The 20,827-nt window shown below is 36.5% G+C and overlaps 1 protein-coding gene across 5 annotated transcripts in view; it reads left to right on the forward strand.

Moving 5' to 3' along the window:
* The window catches only part of LNPK (lunapark, ER junction formation factor), a 44,221-nt gene extending 33,688 nt beyond the window's left edge, over positions 1 to 10,533 (forward strand). For all 5 annotated transcript variants that reach the window (XM_086615443.1, XM_086615444.1, XM_086615448.1 and 2 more), the window contains 4 exons: positions 60 to 165; positions 881 to 951; positions 2,217 to 2,387; positions 9,285 to 10,533. In XM_086615443.1, the coding sequence (XP_086471569.1) occupies positions 60 to 165; positions 881 to 951; positions 2,217 to 2,387; positions 9,285 to 9,478 (542 nt within the window). In that variant the 3' untranslated portion in view covers positions 9,479 to 10,533. The remainder of the gene's footprint in view (positions 1 to 59; positions 166 to 880; positions 952 to 2,216; positions 2,388 to 9,284) is intronic.
* Positions 10,534 to 20,827: the final 10,294 nt, after the last annotated feature.

Consider the following 20,827-nt stretch of genomic DNA (forward strand, 5'->3'; position numbering starts at 1 on the left):
TCAGATTATATATAGCAATAGAGTTTAAAATAATTTTGACATAATTCGTGTCTTCCTAGGTCTTCATCCTCCAGGCCCTCCTTTAGCAAGACCTATTCTTCCTCGAGAAAGAGGAGTTGTGGATAGAGTTATTGAATATTTGGTTGGTGATGGTCCTCAGAACAGGTAAAATGTTGCTAAAGGAAATACCTAAACACTTAAGAGATAGGAAGCTTCTTAACCTTTTTTTTTTAAAAGCCAGAATCACCAAGATTAAAAGAATTGCAAATTAATTTGTCTGAAATTTTCATAATGAAATAAATGGCCCTTTCTCAGTGCTTCACCTGAAATCTCTTAGTAGGGAAAATGGTAACACTTTTACAAAATTAATCTCTGCTTTGGGTGGTGTTAGCTATGTGATACAAAGAGAAAAATCTATGCTCAACTGGGTGAATGAATTATATGTTGAACTAAAAAAAAAATAATGTTATCTTAGCACTTAAGCTTTATTTTCATGATAAATGTTTTCGAATTGCTTTCAGAACTGTCCAAATGTATCAGAGCTTCCATGTTAACAATAGTAATTTTTCATATTGACTGTAATCTAATGAAGTATAGGCTTAATTTGAGTGTTATTTTCTGACAATGATGATATTAAAAATATGTTGAACCATGAGGTTTAAATTGTAGCTAAGAATATTTCACTGTTTTTAAACCAACTTTAAAAACTATTGTTTAATATATAGATTTAGTGTGATTTAAAGGATAGTAATTTCACAGTGGAAACTTCTTTTTAAGAGTAAATATCCAAGCTATTAGTCAATATCTAAGGTAAAATGTATCTTACTTCAGCATGTTGTTACTTAAAGGTATGTAATTATATATGATTCATGTTTTCTAGGTACGCCCTTGTATGTCAGCAATGTTTTTCTCACAATGGTATGGCTTTGAAAGAGGAGTTTGAATATATAGGTAAGAGTTAATCTGTAGTAGACTTCCTAGCAGTTGACTAGTTTCGTAGCTAACATGCACCATACTTAATTTTGGTTGCAGTTAACTATTTAACTGACACTGTGAAATGCCACTTCCTACAGGAACAGTTTTATGTTAACTTCTCACTCGATATCCTAGATTCTCTTCAAGACTTAGAAGTACTTTATTGCAACCTTCAGGCCAAGGATTTTATGTGTAGTAAACTATTCAGTAGAAATAAGCCTCCTCCAATACATCCCTGAGAATTGCTACTGGCTATGAATGGTTCTCAGAAGAGTTTTATATTGAGAAACTATCTGACGTTAAAGTGTTCCTCTTTTACCAGAACTTAAACAAAATTTTGCTTTGGCAAGAAGATCCTAGGGAGGTATCCGAAAAGGAGTGGGAACAAGCCCTAGGGGGCTATATGTGAATTTATGGCTGACAATAACTTAAGACAGACACAGCCCGTTATTGAACACAGATGTTTTATTTTGCCTCCTTTCTACCACAAGTGTAAGCCTGATGCTTAAGAAATGAGAGAATCTTAGATAAATCTTCTATTTCATTTTGTTTCACTTAATTTTATGAGTAAATATACAGCATTGTAAGAATAAGCTGAACGTTTCCTATGGAACTGAAGATACATGCATAGTCTGTATGTCATCTTAGCTCAAGTGAGTTCACAATTCAACTGTACAAGAAATTGCAATTTCCCTCCTTGTCTTGGAGGGGGAAATACGCATTGAAGTATTAAGTGGTATCCAGTACATCTCCAGGACAAAACTGCCTTTTCTTACTTAAGCACTACTGAAGCAGAGTGCTCCTCAAAAAGCAGTGTGAGGCATACCTTCAGAATCCATAATATCCCCTTACTTGAAGGTTGAGGAAAGTGGCATTTTAAGGGAGTGGGAGGAGGAAATAATCTGCCAACTTAATTCTTTTGTAGGAAAGAAGAATACCATGTGACAACATCTTGTGATACTGAATTGCAATATTTTGTTTGTTGTGGTCAAATCTTTCACAGTGGTGGGCAGTACTCATAAGTTCAGCAGAGCTGAAAGCAAATAGGTTTTTAAAAAGTAAATATATGCTCAAGTTAAAAATGGACTTATATGGAACAGCTTGTGTAAATTTGTTGGAGGTACTCTCGGGTACTGATAGTCACTTATTCTCTGTTTTTAGTGTTTTGTACAGTCAGTAGGAATAAAGGTGAAGTGTGAAATTAGTTAGTGAGGTTGCTTATTGGGTGTGCTTTTGTGTAGCATTTAGGTGTGCCTACTGTTTTTTCCTGAATCCTGCAAGAAAAACTAGACCTCAGGCTCCACGACTTCCAGACTTCCGTTTTGAAAAAAAGCAATCTAAAGAATTGCGATCTGAAACTGAGCCTCTAGAACCCAGGGAGAGAAAGCCCCAGGAGACTCAACAGACAGAAGGTATGTGCTTATCTCATGAAGTCTGCTTCTTTTTTTTAATGGTAAATGAAATCTCCCCTTGTCTCTAGCTTTGTCTAGATGAGTGTGGGTTTTTTAATAAGAACAACTGAACTCAAACAGTGGAACAAGCTTCCTAGGGAAGTGGTCGATGACCCCAGCCTGTCAGTGTGTAAGAGGCATTTGAACAATGCCTCTAATAACGTACTTTAACTTTTGGTCAGCCCTGAATTGGTCAGGCAGTTGAACTATATGATTATTGTTTGGTCCCTTCCAACTGAAATAGTCTATTCTGTTCTAACTTCATAGTGGGTGCAGTTTATGTTTTCTTTCAATTCTTCTTGTCTCTGCTTCTAGCTTAGTGTGTTGATACTATTGACTTCTGTCCTGAACCTTAAAATTTCTTCATATTGGGCAATATGTCTCATGCAAATGATGGCATGACAAATTTTTTTGCTCTAATGTTACTGATGAACATATAGAAAATAGCACTGTAAATTACAGAAATAGTTAAGAAAGGAATATGTCCTGAAGTGGTTAACTTCCACTGTGTTCAGCAGGTCATTTGATTGAGGTGTGTTGGAATTTCTGCCTTTGTTCCTTTTGCTGTTTTCCTCAGGGCAGGAAAATCTAGTAAAACTGCACAGCTTAAAATCAGGGAGTTCAAAGACAAATTGTCAATTTTAATTTAACATAGTTCCTTTTGAGATGTTTTATAGTCTGCAGATACAGTAGGCATCTGGTGTACAGCCAACAGGAAGATGCAATGTTTTAAAAGACTTCAGAAACTATAATTTCAAACCAGAGAATCTCCAGTTAGATGTGCTATTGAGTACTTGATGAGATTTAACATTAAACAGGAATCGTGTTGGGGGAAGCTAACAAACAGCATACAGCCCTGAGATTCAGGCTAGAAACGCACCAACTGTGGGGAAACTGTCAGAGTGTAACAGAAAGAATGTTTCTGCTTGGTTATCTTTAACAGAGAGTACAAAACAGCATTGGCCTTTACTTTCTGGCATGAGAAGGCTGCATGAAATGGGTAGGGAAGTCCTATCTAGGCGTAGCCATCTCTGGGTGTGGTCTGCTGTGGGTGCGTTATAGGGAAAACTTGGTTGGTTTCTTCTCCTGTGCCATAGTGCACTCAGTCTTACTTCATTAAAAGTCTGATTACTAGCATGAAAGTAAGACTGAAATCAGATGTATGAAGCTAAGAATATGCACATCATCTTTGTCCTCAAATGATCTAATCTTTTCAGTGAGTGGAGGGTAGGTTAGTAGCTTCTTGGCTACTTTTAAAATGAGAAAATTCTTATTGAAAAGACATAATTTGTTACTCAGGTCTTCAAAACTGCTTGTTTTCCTCTGTGTGAATCAAATGGGGAAGCTCTTAAAGACAGATATTCAGCTCTTGGAGGTGTGGACCTCGGGGGCTTCTGAGTGTTATCCACAACTGCAGGTTCTTAGAGGTTTTAGAGAGCAGGGTGCTCGTTAAGCTGGTGTTATCATTGAAGGAAACATTTATCAAACTATGCCTTTAATGGGTCTGAGCTGTTGAGTCAGTTTATAGATGTTGTAAAAAAAAAATGTAAAACCTTAAGAATCAGAGTGAGGTATTTGTTAGGCGCTTGAGACGTAGGAGTGAAAATTCTGCAAAATAACTTTTGCTTTTTTGAAAGCAGAATTTTATCAGGTATTTGAGGATAAAAATAAAATGGCTTTATTGCAGTAAACGTGATTTTACCAATACCTTTAACACTGAAAATTACTTGTTTTTTGTTGGTGTGGTCTTGTATTAATGCGCTACTTTATTTAAAAGCGATGACAAAAGAAACCACTGTGGGGTTCTTTCCCCAGTTCTCTTTTCCTGCTAGGAAGTGTATGGTGAAATTTTTCAAAAGAGGCATAGGAAAGAAGTAACTGGTATGCTGACTTTTGATTTTCTCTAGTTTAAATATCTGATATTTTCTGAATATTTCATCTCCAAGATTATATAAACCATTCTGTTTTAATAATTAGTAAGGAGCCAGAAATAGAGTGTGTGGTCAGATATTAGTTATGTAATATATTAGGATTGTCTCGTTGATGTGGAAGAGGCCAGTTGTGCCCTATCAGTTTGTCACTGTGCATTAACTGCCTGCGACTTGCCACAAAGTAGTCTCTTATGAATGAGAAAATACTGTTTTCAGTAAATCACTTCTTCCATCAGAACCCTAATTTGAAGCATAGCTGCTTACAGGCAGTCATTAATAAATGAGCATATTCCTTGATTGTAAGTTCAAGGTTAGAAGCTTTCATAGAGGTACAGCTCTGGGGAGGGCTTTTGTTCCCTACAGTAATATAGCTGCTGTCATAGCAAGAATAGAGAATATCTTCACTTACAGATGTGGGCAAACATTAATGTCAGGAAACCAACTTCACCACAATGTTGACAACACAGGCAGATCCAGCTCTTATCTGTAACTCGTTTAAATCATAGCTGTATAGCTCAAAGAAACTGCAAGCTAATGTGATACAGAAGTGCTACAAATATTTTTTTACCCGTCAACTACTTTTACTAATGAGTAGAGCATGAAGCTGAATCTTTTTTCAGTTGTGTGCTCATGCAGTGACAGCATGTTACATGCAACTACTGTGGATAAGAGATCTGAAGAATGGTTATGGGGAGTGCTGTTGGCACTGAACCTTGAATTCTTTTAATATGGAGTCGTCAGCTGTCAGTCTGGTGTGGATTAGTGACACAAACGTCATGCTTCTCTGTTCAGCAGAGTAACTTGGGAAATTTTAGTACCAGAATGAAGCAATATACTTCAGGTCTTTTCTTACCTTTTTCTTAAACAGCTTGATCTTGAATTTTTTCATCAAAGGCCAATTGGTTCTTTTATGTACTTCTCCTAAAAGTATTAACGTTTGGATCCTATTGAAAAAGCCAACAGGAACTGCTTTTATCCTCTTGATTACTTTTACCTTGCCTATGTTTGGTGGTGTTACGCTGTGTTCTTGATTCAGGTTTAGCGCTTAACAACGTTTTGAAGGTTGAAACAAAATTTGACTGCTTCAGTGTTTTGTGGTGAATATGTGGTGCTGATGTTCAAAGGTCTTCATTAAGTGGCTTTGAACTTCAGATGTCGCCATGATGATCAGCACTTTTTAGAGACAGCTTTTTGTGGTGTCTCCAGATTTTCATGGAATTCCTTGACCATCATGATGAAATATTTTATGATGATTTAATCTCTGTCACTGTTAAGGATTCTTGGAATACAGCAACTGCTGGTATATTTGAAAGGACTTCAATTTAAAAGATGGATGCAGAAACTTGTTTTTTTCAACAGAAGGGTTCACAGTAATGCTGCTTCAAGTGCGTGCTTATTTGAGTTCTACCAAAAGTAGAGCTTGGCTTTGGGCAAGTGTTATAGGTGGAAAAGAATCTTTATCTAGGGATAAAACTTGATGAGGACAAAGAACTGAGAAATAAGCTTGAGTATTTGTTCTGGTCAGAATGGTCTGAATTTAGTATTTAGAAAAAAAAAACAAAATAACACAAAAAACCACCACCAAAACAAAAAAATAAACCAAACTGGACTGAAGGCATCTTCTATTTCAGAAATTTGGCTTGCCTTTTTATCAAATATGCTCTGCTTTCATAGGACATCATGAGCCCACTATATTTTTTGTAACTATTGTTTCTTTTCAAAGATGTGTTTCTGCCTGCTGTGCTCTTTCCATCGTTCAGCTAATATGGCTAGAGTTCAATGATTTCTCAAGCAGACAGTGGGTCCATTCACCTTGAGTTTAATTACCTGTAAACAAGTTCTTTTGGTTTAAAAGTGTATTATATTTCCAGCCTACCACAGTTCAGTTTTGCTGAACAACATAACTTACCTTTTTGGTAGGACGTAAAGGGTACAGGGAGTCAAATGTTATGCTATTATCGGGCTTCTCTTTCAAAGGCTTCACAATAGCTTTTTGTGATATCAAAGCCATAAACACAGAGTACTGTAAAGCAGATGTTCCTTAAAGATATTTCAGACACATGACACTGTGTGAAAGTCTGCTCCAATGGGGAGCTGCAGTAGTGAAGAAAACTTGTCCCAAAGATCTTGGAAGTACGAGTAAAGAAGCTATATTTTAGTGCAGTTATTTTGTACTGTTTTTTGCAAATTGCTGCATAAGACATACATCATCTACTTAATTCAATAGTGGTGCAGTATTGTGATTTCACGGGTTATGCAGTGAAATGTTCTCTGCAACAAGGAGAGGTAGCTGACTACTTACAATATACTTTCTAAGTACTAAGCATTACGCAGGAACATTGCGGGGGGAAAAAGGAGTAGCCGGGAGCAGGTTTTTTTAAAGTTGTATTGATACAGCTCTTAAATTTGCCTTAGGCCAGGGCTGTTTGGCGTTGAGATCATGTATGTGTAGCTGCATTCTTCAGTTACATCATGGATTAAATATTAATCATCAAGGACACTAACTTTCTTTTGTCCTTTCTTTAAGTCTATGATCAGAGCTTTCTCTTGTTAGCTATTGCTCTTACAATATCTGAATATTGCATTGTTTAAGTTCAAGTTGACTTTAGGCAAGCTTTTCATTAATCGGTGTATTTAAAATGGAATCACTGTATATGTTTAATGAAGGTTGGTCATATTTATAGTTGGAGTTAGTAGCAGTTGATAGCACCACTTACTGTGATTGCCCTGACTACTCATTTGAAGGCCCTACTCTTTAGTTCCTTACAACTTTGTCAGATTTAATTATTAGACCAAAATTTTCCATCTAAATTTGTTTGATTTAACTGTATATCCTGGAGCATGTCAAGAATTTCACTAAGTTTAATCAAGATAAGGTGAAGGAAAAAGTCATATAATACCTCACATTTTTTTTTCTTAGAGAAGCAACGTCTCCATACCTTTTAGTAGAATATAAAAATGAAAGCAGCATCCTTCTCCTCTTCCTTTGAATATAGATAGTTAGAACATGCACTTGATCAGGTTTTCTCCTTTTCATGAGAAGCTTCTGCTTGCTTCTACTAATGGCTGATTATCTCTGGGGCTGTCTTGAAACATGTTGTAGATGATCGGCATCCTCCTGATCAGATTGAATAAATAGTCTCTTTACCTCCATCAGACTAAGAATGAGTCGCTTTTGCAGAGTGCTGAGCTTCATTCAGTTGAGGACTGCAGGACTGAAACTGTAAATAAGTAATGGTTGAGCTATGCCACAAATAAGTTGAGAGGGCATGGAGTTGTCTTTTCCTCACGTCCTATACTTTCTTTGACTTGGGCCTAAACAGCAGCAATAAAGAAGGAATATAACTCAAGTGTGGAGGGATTGTAGCAGGAAAAGGCACAAACTTATTCATAGAATTTGAGGCTGAAGAAAAAATGCAGAGATGAGACAGAAAGAAAACTGACAGTTGGGAGATAAAGATTGAGCACAGGCTGGGATGGGATCAAGATTGAAATTGAAGAGCAGGAAGGGAGAGTGGAATAGTCTGGAAAGAAACTGGGAACATTAATTTGCTTGGGCAGAAATAGGAGGATTGACCGTATGACAGATGACTCCAGACAAATTTTGGAACAAGAAGCCAGAGCAGGTGTTGAGCAGCCTGTTATTGAGAAAGCAGGGAAGGAAGCTGAATCAGGAGGTAGGTCGGCTGCAAACTTGCTAAGGTAGAAGATCAAGTGAGAGGAAGAAATGGAGAAGTTGATCTGCTGAGCAGTCTGAAGTGGAGCCTGGAACTAGCTAGATGGGAATGTGTGTGGGAAGAGGGGTCTGGAGATCTTGGTGACAGACAGCAGTTTGGACCAGGTCTGCTGGACAAGGGTGTGCAGCAGCTACTTTTGTCAATCATGACCCAAAGAGCCAGAGAAATGGTTCTGAAACTTTCATCCCTGTTTGAATTCTGTATCAGCCTGGAGCAGTCTGATTTACTTTCAGACACCCAACATGTTTGATAAATATGAAATTACAAACATTTTGATAAGGTTGATGTTTTTGAACTGTAACTTGGCATCAGTTTTGCAAACTGTTTGCTTTCACAGTTTACATGAATGCTGTGTAGTATTGACTAATACTAGTCAAAAAATAAACCGCCATCAATAGTATCATTCTACAGTACCTTTGTGGTGTTTAGGGCAACACTTAGTGTTCAGTTTTTCAGTGCTTATGTTTATTTTAAAATATGACTGTCTCTTATTTCTCATAAGCTACTGAAATCCTGTTGTGAAGCTAGATTTACTTCTTTAGAGGTAGTACTTATGATAAGACTGTTCTTCAAAATATGCCTATTATCAAAGAAACTCTCATCTCAAATTGAGAATAAAGATACTCCTGAGTATCCTTCCTACACTTCCTTTGGGAAGATTGAGAATATGCACTAGTTTTCATTGTCTGTTTTGAGATGTTGAGAACTAGATTATTCTAATTTTTTTTTTCTGGTTATCTGGCTCCTTATGTTTAAAGAAGTTTCCACCAAATAGAATGATCAGGTTCTGTGCACAGGTTGAACTCTTACAGAAAAAGCTACACAGTTGGTAAAACTTCTGTTTCTAAGCACAAAGAAGCGGAATTACCATCATGTCGTAGTTCTGACACTGTCTCACATTAATGAACAAGCTTAGAAAGATTCTGTTGAGAGTGAACAAGTAATATGTAATATTTTCATAGTGAGATCCGAACCCTTTTCCATAGTACTTCTTTTTTCTTAAATTTTACAGGTTTTACCTGTGACCTTCTTGGTAGAAAAATAAAATAGTTTTTAACAGTTGAGAACTTCATGCAGTGACTAGTCAAAACCTGTGTGTGATTGCAAAATGTTGTTTTGTTTGCTTTTTAAGAATATTAGCTAACTCTTCATATCTGGAAGTGGTTATTTAGTTATTTCTCTTTTCACAGAACCTGAAAAAGACACGACCCAGATCGTTGAAACAAATGGGACAGATGATAAAGCACCAAGTCCTGAGCAGCTAAATGATAAGCTAGCTGAAGAAGTTGAAAAAGAAGAAGCAGAAAACATTTCAACAACTGAAGACTCTATTTCAGAGTCTATTTCAGCTGAACAAAGTGAAGAATCTTTGAAAGGAGAATAAAGTACTTCAAGTGCCTTCTGTTGCTAGTTTTTAGCTTTGTTCATGCCTGTTGTTACTATTCAGGTGAGCTTTTTTAATGGTACAACTTACATCTCGCTTGAGCTTAAACTGCCTCGACTGCCACAGTATGTCAAAGCTATGTGTGAAAGTGGGTATTGTAAATTTAGCATGTGTCTTTAACTCACAGAATGTATAGTTAGTTGAAGTCTAACAGTAGTAGTCATCATTCAGTTTGCATATTTAAAAGTATAAGCTTTGAGAGTGACCTATAATTTGACATCTCTTTAGCTGTCACACTTAAAGAGCAAATACTGGCAGCAACTGACCTGACATGTTTGGTCTAGTCAACTTAAGATACTTTTCAAATGCTTCCCTGTTAAAATGAATTAAGTACACTTTAAATACACAAATGTTTACAAGCTAAAGTGTCATCCGACATTGGACTTGAGAGTATGGAAGTGTCATTACAGTGGTGTTAGTATTATTCATTGTCTAACTTTTTGACAGAATTCAGTTAAATGGCACTCAGATAAATGGCGTCTCCTTTGGTATTTGCATTGCAGATGAACCAGAGGCACGTACGTATAAAACTGTTTTGTGTTTACATAAAATATAGAAAGTCTCTGCACTTGATTGTACTTGAATACAAAGCACTATTTATACCTGTACAATAATGACAAGATATAAGTGAATTTTGTGCCTTTGTGTATTTTGTTAAAGGAAAATAAAAACATCTAGCAGCAATACTTGCTTTGTGGTTCCTAAAACTGAAGAGAATTTCTATTCTGCTGTATGGAGCTATTCTACAGTTACTTTGTGGAAGTTCAGAAGGAGTATGACACCTTGAAAGGAACATGTCTATATGTACCTAAGGTGGCTTTGATAAAATAGAAATAGATCCCTGATCAATAGGGGAAGCACATGTGTTTGCTGAAAGATACTGCACTGCTAACTGTGTCTAAAGTCTGTTGATACGGCTTGTTAAAATTACAGTGAATATTTGCTTCTGGATTACTGAAACTGTGTGTTTTTTTTATTGTATAGCTTTTCAAGCTAAGGACACTCGTTAAACATTTTCTGTTGAATGTAAAAGTTGGGAGAACTTGGACTAGAATTTTTTCTGGTGCCTGGAAGTTAGGTACTTAAATCAGATTGTGGTTTTTTTTTTTTTTTTTCCCTGAAATAAATTCTGACTGTGTGTAACTTGATTGATTTAGTAGTAGTTCTGATAAAAGTTTTATTGTGTGTGATGTTCTGTGTACCTCACTGTATGTTAAAAGGAGAAACATCAGAAACGTTTTTTTTATCTGTTGTCTTGATTCCAAAGTGAAATGGTTTTACACTGTAAAGGCAGCATAAAGCTAAATCTTAGTAGCACAAAAGCCTCTCCAAGAAAAACATGTTTCTAAATATGACCTTAGTGTCCATGTCTTTATATGGGACATAATTATTACGTGAACAGCAATGATTAATTTTCTTTTTCCAAATGTGTGCTTTATTTTCTGATTCTTTGGGGTTAGTTTAGAAGCTCAACCCTTACATCAGTCAGAATCAAGTTTGGTCTGTATTTAGATAAATGAAGAAATTTTTTTCTGGTTCAATAACTAAACTGCAATTCTTATTTTAGTAATCTTAATAGACAGAATGTAGGCTTATGATTAAAGGCATACTTGTAGATGTTTGGCTATATTTGTGTAAACAATTAGTAAAACTAGGTAATCACCTTGTGTGTGACTGTCTTAGTGGGGAATATAAAGAAAACAATCTCTTTTCCAAACCTGTCTTACAGTATGTTAAAAGTACAGGATGCAAAGTGATAGCGGAATGCCTTCTTTAATATTTTAAGAGAATGTGTTTTACATTCCAGAACTTTAAAATAGAAATAATTTTGCCTGGAAAGTGTCAAAGCTTACTCATTATTTTGTAACAGACTTTCAGGTGTTAATCTCTACATTGCATTTTGTACTTCACTAATCTGTTTAAAGGCTGATTTCTTTGGAGAGGAAAATACATCACAGAGCACTTCAGTAATTCAGCACAGTAAGTTTTGAATGAACTTAGATTATAAGCACTAAAAATAAGTAAAATTTGACATTACGATCCCTCATATGGGATATGAACACATGAATTACTGTCACTTCAGAAGTTAAGATTATTCTAGGCCCATGTATTATTTACTTTTAAAAATTTGTATTGTAAGTGTCAGGCTTTTTGTATAATAATTTCAGGTCTTTCCCATGATAAGCAACCACTGAGCTGTAATGCAAATAATGTCTATTGAATTAACTGAGAAAATAATCTTTTGATATTGTAACTATATATTAAAATTTTTTTCATTAGCTTGGAAGATGTCTGTTTTCAGATTTCCTGCTTTTCTCGAGGAAACTGATGCTTAAAGTGTTGGGAATCCGAGATTTTTTTTTTTTTGAGAAAAGAGACTCAGTATCTGGTATGGGGTTGGGGGGACAGGAAAGCGTTATTTCTCCCAGCATTCTTAAATGTGACATTAGCAACTTGCCACAGGCATGATTGATGCTTTCTGTTTAATATGTCACTGAAGGATCAAGTAGAGACAGTCAACCTGATGTGAAAACAAATACTTGTTAAAATGTGAAAACCTCGCTTTATGAGATGTAAGACTACCTAGAATTTTTAAGGAGAGGAAGTGAGTTTTAAGCACAATAAGAGTTTTCCTGAAAGACTTTCATACTAAAAAAAAAAATAAAAAAATGTCCAAGTAGTTGCTCCCATTAACTGCTTCAGAAGGCTTGAAACGATGTTAAGGATGTCTTGGTATTTTGGTAGAGAAAGATCTATTTTTACCTTTCTAATTTTTCAGGGTTTTAAAGCAGCTATAGCAAATGAGGGTAGAGGGTTAATTAATCTGTAAGTGAATTCAGGCTAAGGGAGATACGTATGATGGTAATACGCTCTGGACTTTCCTCAATTTACAGTAAGCATTCACGTGTTACTCCTGCCAAGTATGTGTGCCCCAGTCCTGGTATGAATGTGAGAAGAGGATTCTGTTTCTGCAGCAGTTGCTTCTTGGCTTCTGTCTGCTGCAAGTGTGGCAATAGTGAAAGATGCCTGTCCAACAGGAATTGGATTGAAATCCAAAAATACCTGTCAGTGAACAGCAGTAGCCACACTTAGTCATGTGTTTGTAATGCCAAAAAACTTGAAAGTAAGAATACATAGAGTGAAAAGGTGCAGCAATTGTTGGTGATATTTAATCCAATTGCAGACTAACTCTCAAAAGATGAAGAGATGGAAGAAAGTAAAGGGGGGAAAAAAAAATAACATGCTATAGTTCCATATTTCTTTGTCTTCTGACTTCCTAGTGCTTGAATCTTAATTTTGTTCAAAAGTACTTAAAAGCCTGGTCCTGTGAAAAATCTCACTTCTGAGACATATTGTACAAGTCCCCTTTCTTCCTATGGTCTGGATGAAAGCAAAATTAAGTGGGGTAGTAAAGTAACACTTGGCAAGCTTGTTGGTGCCATATCTTTATTACTTCTGAAATATTATGAGTAATTGCAGAGATCTCCTTTTATTCAAATGTAGTTTATATATGAGGGAGGAATTATCAGGGCTATGTAAAATCTGCCACAAAAGACAAATGAGTTTTCTAGTTCCAAATAAATTGAAATGAGTCAGTTGGTCAAATTTAAGTTTTACTAGGAAGTCTGCAGAACAGGGAAATGAGGGAATGTTACTTCAAATTCTAATCCTTATTCTGAAGGAGCACACAATTGATTACCTTTGGACATTTTGACAGAAATAGATAATTTAGTGGAATCTTGGTATGAAGAAGGATTGTCTCGAGAAAGCTGTTCAGCCTTCATACAGGAAAAGCAGAAGCTCACAAGGAAAGGCAAATGAAGATGATGCAAAAGCTGACAATTTATGGACTGGTCTAGAGGTTATCAAAAGCATTTAACTAGAGGGGTGCGTGTGGTTGCTTTGAAGTGAAGAACAAGAAGGCTGAGCCCCATGTGATTCATGACAGAGTGAAACAGATTGGAGGGGGGAAGGGAGAGTGGTTTTGTCTGTCAGAACAAGGTCTTAATCAAGAGATAAAGAGCTTGAAAAGATTTTGCAGAAAACGTAGCAGGGTTTGCCTGTTAGTACATAGCAGCACATACCCTAGGTTAATAGCATGTTCTTATGTCAGAAATGATAAGGATGCAATTGGCAATGAATCATATTGGAGAAACTTGTTTGCTTTTTAGAGTTAATTCCAGAATAAGCAGATGACAATAACTTGGTAGAATAAGACTGTCTAGCTGTTACTAGGGATGATGGTAGCAAAGTTACTCTTATCCTTTTTATGTAAACAAAAACTTAGAATTTCTTTTCTACTTCTACGATCAGTGAAACTGTAGCAGTAACTAATTTTTATAGCCTTATTAACCTTCAAAGGCTAGGAAAAACACTCCTCTGGTGCGTCATTCTGAACTAAGCAATATTTGTGTGCTTGTAGATCTGTGGTGATGGACGGGTGAGTAGACTAGAGGAAACTTAATTTTTCGATAGCTAAGTCTGCTATTAAAAACTTCAAAAGTCTTAATCCTCATGAAGTCCGAACATACTCAGTACAAGAGTACTGGATGTAAAGAAAGTTCTAAGAAAGCTGCTTCTGGAATGAGGTTTTGTTAGGTGTTCCACAGTGAGGAAGATTGTCCACGGGGTAAGGAATGGCCTCTCTGTGAATGTTTCACTAAAACAACAACCTTGAAGATTTGTTTTGCGTCTTTGTTGGCAAATAATCATTTTACCAGTTCACTGAGTGTTCTCAAGCAAAATCTTTAGGCCCTCATTTCCTTCCATGTCTTGTGGATTCTTTTTTTGCCTAATATCTCTAAGATGTTCTTTCCTGTCCAGTCACATGGTTAACAGTTAGTGTCTCAGATCTCATGTTTCAAATACTTTCTTGAGCTGACAAAAGCAAACCTGTCCAGAGTTCTGGTGTAGTGAGCCTCTGAAGTTTCCCATGTGTTTGTAGTGTACAGGAGACTGTACAGAAGAAATATCCCTAATACAAACTAATTTAAAAAAAGGCTAAAAATGCATCAAATGCATAAACACGAGGAAGAAAATGGACTGGAAGTTCCTAATAATTTGGACAAATAGCCTTGCAGCAGGCCTTAGCTTTAAAATGGAGTTTGAGAACGAGAAGACAATAGGAGACAATAGGTCTCCTATCTGTGACCCGTGGGTCTTTTCTAATGGTGTGTGTTTCTTCTGTTACTGCTTCATTATCGCTTGAGAATGTATTAACAGGATCTGCGTGATGGTTCATGGAAGAAATTTTTGACTGTTGCCAGAAAGTTTTGATTAACTGAAAGGAAAGTGTGAAATGTTATTACTGACCTGTGGCAGTGCTCCACTCTTCCAGCTTGTGGTCTTTAGGTGGAGTTCACAGGTCTCAAGTTTGTGTAGGGTGATGGAAGGTGAGGAATTAAAACTGACTCTTCCAATGCAAATGTTCCTAGGGGGCTGATTGGCATAAGACTGTCAGCTTCCAGGTCTTGGTGGGTGGTATTGCACCAAAGCTTCTGTGGAGGTCAAACTGTAAGCTTCCATCAGAAGTGTGCTGTACTTGAGATTGTATCTGTTAGTCTGAAATCGAGTGTACTTCATGCTCTGGATTATGGCTCTTTGGAGGAAGTAGATGGCATCCTGAGTAGATCGGAATTTCATAGCACTTGGTCTTTACTAGGAGTTTGTTTACAGAACAAACTAGAGCAAGTTATGATAACGTTTAATAATTGGAACCGCTACCCTCCAGCATTTAAAAAAATAAAATAAAAATTGAGTTGTTCCTTATGATCGTGAGTCTCAATTTGACTTCTCTTCACCATTGCTTTTGATTTGTGAACCTCTCTGGGGTCCTGTCAGGTCACATTCAATCTTTTATCTGCAAGAATAAGACCTAGAGAGGTGTATGATGGCTGGATAGAGAGAAAGGTTTTAAAATGAAATGTATTGATTATACAATAATTTGATCCCAAACCATGGGGTTTTGAGATTAAAGCAAACACTTCTAAGATTCTTGATAGATTATCTAACTTGGCAACAGCACGAAATCTAAAGCACTGAATCATAATGTAACCCTTTCAAGGTTGCATAAAATCAATTTGATCACGACTTAATTCTTGCGTAGAAGGGAGGGTCCTGGCCGACTCTCGTAATACTAGTTATTTGTCACTGTGGGAATAAACTTACTTTAGGACTGCCTCTATATGTACCTAGCGTTGTACTGCTAGGATTCTCAGTAAACAATTACCGATGTTTTTCAGGAGGGCTTCATAAGCCTTTGCCACTGTGACATTAAGTATTCTCCTCTTATTGTGTGACAAAAATAATATGCAAAAGGGAGATTGCAACTGCCAGAGAGAAATACCTGCAGCAAAATCCTGAAATAATCAGATATAGGAGAAAATAAGGGGTGCAGATACTAGAGATTTGGCAATTTTGGGTGTTCAATTTGTAAATTCAAATTCATCTCTAAATTTGTAACTTATATTGAAATAATAATTCTTTCCCTCTTTCTTTCTCCATTTTGCTGCCTAAATGAAAATAGAGATGCGGGATTTGTAGAAACCTCAAGCAACAGAGACCTTCCAGCTCTCCTGAAATGCTTCTGCCCTCTAATTCCTTGCATCGCTTCAAGGAGTTCTACTCAGTTGATGAAACTTAATTTAGACTTCTTCAGCTCACAAAGAAAACCATTTTACAAAAACACCAAGAAAATTCATTTTAAGAAAACTATTTCAAATGATATTTTAGAACAAATGTAAAAGTTGGTATTTCTTAAGGAATGTTTGAACTTGTGTTTTTTTGTATATTGAGCTTTTATTTAAGTGGGAGATCTTTTATATTTATGGTTAAGTTCTTATTGTTGTAATAGCCGTGTTGTTGCATTAGTAAAGGGTATGTATGTTTATGTACTATAAATAGCATCTTTAATCAGAAATATCATTTTAATCCTAGCTATGGCTTTGACCAATAGCTACATCACCTGCAGTTGAAACTTCATTAAAATCAATGGCAAAGACATTAATTAGTGTGAATTCTTAGAGTCTAATAGACTTCATGAAATGTCTGTCTTAGCTTTTCTGCTTGTAATTGAGAAAATATTTAAACTTATGCTCCCCTTTTGAAATCTAGTATTTTACCAAATGAAGCAATTAAAAAGTATGAAATTAAATTATGTAGCTTGTTGTTTGAATATATGCTGCCTTTGCTCTTTATATAACTTCTTGAGGAAAAACCTGATTCTGAAAAAGCTGTTGAATATTCATCTGATCTGGATTATGATGGTGGCAGGGATAAGAGTCAGATTACTCTTCGCATAGTAGTGATTTATGATTTTAAGATGATAATTCTGTTTAGTAGTTCATTCTGTGCTGGCTGTACCAAATCAATTGGATTTCATAGGATTTTTTTTGAAGCACCTCATGTGTTACCAAAACAGGGATGAGGGTGCCCCAGCTTCCTCAGTGCAGCCCCCACCCTCCAGTTGGACTGGCATGTGTGGGAAAAGAAAGTTGTTCAAGGTTGAGTAGGTTCTGATAAGACCCATTTATCTGTACTGCAACCAATTGTGAGAACGCCTGGCTCACGGGATGAGCAGCCAGCTGCCCACCCTCAAAGGTCAGGCTGGCATACGACTGCAAAATTTTGTCTGCGCAGTGAAGTAGAGGCATGGAAAACCTGCCTTGACTCAGTATAAAAAATTGTGTGGCAACTTCAGAGAGGATGTATGGAGTTGTGGAGATGCTGATTTTGGCCTGCGATTCCGTAGACGCATATGTTTCAGCGTGGGTATTACAGGTTTTATTTTATCTAAATGGTGATTTATGTCCTTATTCCTGCATTATTGTCCACAAGGTACTGCCCTGTGTCACAGACCTGTATTACCTAATTTTTTCAGACTGTTTCATTTTCATTAGTACAGCTGCTTTAGCTTGTGATCAGTGTACTGCACCTCATTGATAATCTAAGAGAGTATTAGACGCACAGAAGTGACACCTAACCCTGTCAGTCTGGCTTGATTGACCCCTCAGCTTCCGAAACATGGGTTCATTGTTTTTAAAACCCAAGTTAGCCCGACATCCATTTTCACACACATTCTGGGCAGTTTAAAGGTTGGTCAGAATCGAATATTGCTCTTTCAAATTTGATAATGTATGAGTACAGAACTGTGACCTTTGATACGTAGTAATACATCAACATGACACGAGCAGTAAGCGCAGCAATTACCTTTACTACACTTGAGATTGTGTTTTAGTTCTCATGTTGTAAGCAATTATTTCAGGAAAAAAAGGATGCCTCTATGTTAAACATTTTGCAAATAGCATAAATGCAGAAATAATTCTTTGGGGACTTTTTGATTTACAGGTGAATGTTTTCAAATGAGTCTTGGCTTTTAAATTAGCATTGGTTCAGTGGTAGAAAGAAATCTTCTGCCATTGGCTTCTTTTACAGTACTTTTTTTCTGGGAGTTTCTTTAACCCTTTTTGTTGTATTCTAGTGTCATTTAAGTTTCATATTCTGATTTATGCCTAAAGTCTGATCTTGTGAGCAGTTGATGTGTTGCTGTGTTCACGTTGCTCCCATGATAATAATTGTGAGAATTGGTTACATGCATGACAATAATGCAAGTTTACATGCTTTTAAGTGCCTTTCAGAACATACGAGAGTATCTCAGACCTGCACCATGCATTGATTTAAAAGACTCTTTTAGCTGCTCCAGCAATGTTTGATCTTTTTCCTGAGCAGATCAAGATACATTTAGTTTCGTTTCCAAGTCTCCTTCCTCACCTGTTATAAATTAATTGGGTAATGATAGTGCACAACCACCACCTGGTAGAAGCTATAAAAACACAAATCAATACTCCTTGCCAAAGAGCTTAAAGCCTCGAGAGGACTGATAGCAGTTGTGGCTTCTGTTCTGTGAGCTAAAAATCAGAATAAAATTACTGTGTCATTCTGAGCAAGCAGTTGAGTAACCATTGAATGGTGACTTTCTCTCACTGCTGTCTATCACGACCAAAGCTCGAAGGAATAACTTCAAGTAGAACTTCTTGTTCTTCTGAGATATCTGCTTCCTCAGCAGCTGGTTGCTGAGCAGTGTCAGTGTGCTGGAATTAGGCACTGAACTTCAATTCAGGAGCTGGGAAAATGCTGATTTTGTTTTATATTGAGGTGAAATCAACACCTTTTGGAAGGGTTTTCTTTAAGCTGTCAAAAATCTGAACCCCTAGTCCCCAGTAAAGTTTGACGGTACTGGGACACTGGTGCAGGAGGCAGATGACCCAAGTTACTGATGTGGCATGGTGACTGCACAGAGCCCGTGTGTCCCAAATCTGCCATGAGCAGAGGGGTGAGTGCCTTCTCTAGGGTAGCTTTCTCTTTTGAAATCCTGGCTGTGGAGATTGTTCATTTGCTGTGCATACGCACTAGTCATAGATCAACAATAAACCTAAACTTTTATAATGAAAGTTTCATCAAAATTGAAGGGTCTCTAACAGATTTTCTCACTACTTTTCTAGCAACAGTTAGAAAATTGACTATCTGTGGTGTCGTTTGTTCTCTGGGAAGTAAAGCAAATACATTAGATCATCACATAAATTACTCCTAATCAAGCTTGTGGCCACAGAAACTGTTTTGCAAAGCCTGGAAGGTTTTGCAAAGGAAGGTGCTGCCTGGGGAAATTGCGCAAACATGTTTCTGTGCTGTTCCTTGTGGCTTTCAACCTGTGTCACATAAGGACACTTGGGCCCTTAACTGCTTTGAAATAAAAAAAAATCTTTTTTTTTTTGCATACTTTAATTAAATTTTAAATGTTAATAGCACTTAGTTTGAAAAAAATACCCAACCTGCTTTTGTGCAGTTTTTTCTATTAAAAAATGTAAATAGTGCGTATATGGAAATTTTGAGTCTACACTACTGACTTAGCAGATGAAGGTGGTTACAATAGCTCTGTGTGGAAGTTTGTTTTTCAACTGGGCCTCTGTGTTTGTAGGAGGTTCCTTATGGTGACAGGATGCCTGTGTGCAGGTAGGTGATTCTGTGGATAAAGAAGCATGTTTGTTACTGGGCTACAAGTAACAAGTGCAAAACAATGGCAATTGCTGTCATTGCCCATCAATATTTGTTGATTGTTGTTTGCTCATGCTGAATTTATTACTTGTGGTAACAACTTAGGCATATTTAGTTTTTCTCTGTATTGTATATTGTTTACTTTTTTTTTTTTAAGAACTGGCAACGCTGGTATTCCCCAACATCAGGATCCTTCTTACAGTATCTGGAAAATATTTCCTTTCTCTCACGCTTTAGAGAAGGGGGCGAAGGTAGTATTTTTTTTTTCACCATTCCTACTACAGCAATATGACTAGAAGTATTTATTTTTCAAAAATACTAGGATTTTTATTTGTTTCAGCTATTTAGCTACAGCTGTGTGTTGCAGGGGCTTTTTAAAGAGATGAATGACAGCCTGGTTGCAAAACGCATTTTCTTTTTAAGGCTTATCTTAAAACTTACTGGTTTGCAGTGGTGAAATCCTCCTGGAAGAGGTTTGTTAAATTATTGAAAAAATGGTGGGCAGCTTAAATTTAGGGACACTTAATGGAAAATACTCAACTTAAGACCGTGTGCAGCTTATTGTGAACACTCCTGATATATTATAATAAGGTGTTATGTTCATCTAGTCATGAAGCCTGATCTATTTGATTTTAAAATCTCAGATTGTGTTATGAGTAAGTGTAATGGTTCTGAGAGCTGGAATATTGTTAGCCGTTGTGAACAGTACTGAAGGAGTCTCAGGATGTATAATGTGATAGATGCAATTTTGTTCGAATGTTTTTTTTCCAAGGCCAATTTAATTTTGATTTATTTGCCTCATTAACCCAAGGATTCAGAAAATTGAATGCCACCTGAGTGAGGTATTATTAACACTAGTGAAGTATCTTCAAAATCGCTCCATGCTTATAAATTGGTCTTTTGAAAGCATTTTAAAGGCATAATGATACTGTAGTGAAAATGTACAGCATCATTTAAAAATCGCAAAATGCTTATTTGATTTCTGAAATAAGACTTGGTCACCTGACTTAAATGTATACTGATCTATTATTTATGCTTTGAAAATAGAGCTGATAAAAAGCATAAGTGTTCTTGATATTATATTTTGTCATATCTAGCTAAAAAGATTGAAATCCAGAGAAACAATTTTCTGAAGAAATGAAATAGTATGCCCTCCTGAACCCCTGGGGAAAATAGCCTCTCTGTTTGCTCAGAATATGAAGCAGTAAAACAGTGTAAGTAAAACAGACAGCCCATGTC

This window comes from Tauraco erythrolophus, chromosome 8, assembly GCF_009769465.1.
Source record: "Tauraco erythrolophus isolate bTauEry1 chromosome 8, bTauEry1.pri, whole genome shotgun sequence".
Classification (NCBI taxonomy): Eukaryota; Metazoa; Chordata; class Aves; order Musophagiformes; family Musophagidae; genus Tauraco; species Tauraco erythrolophus.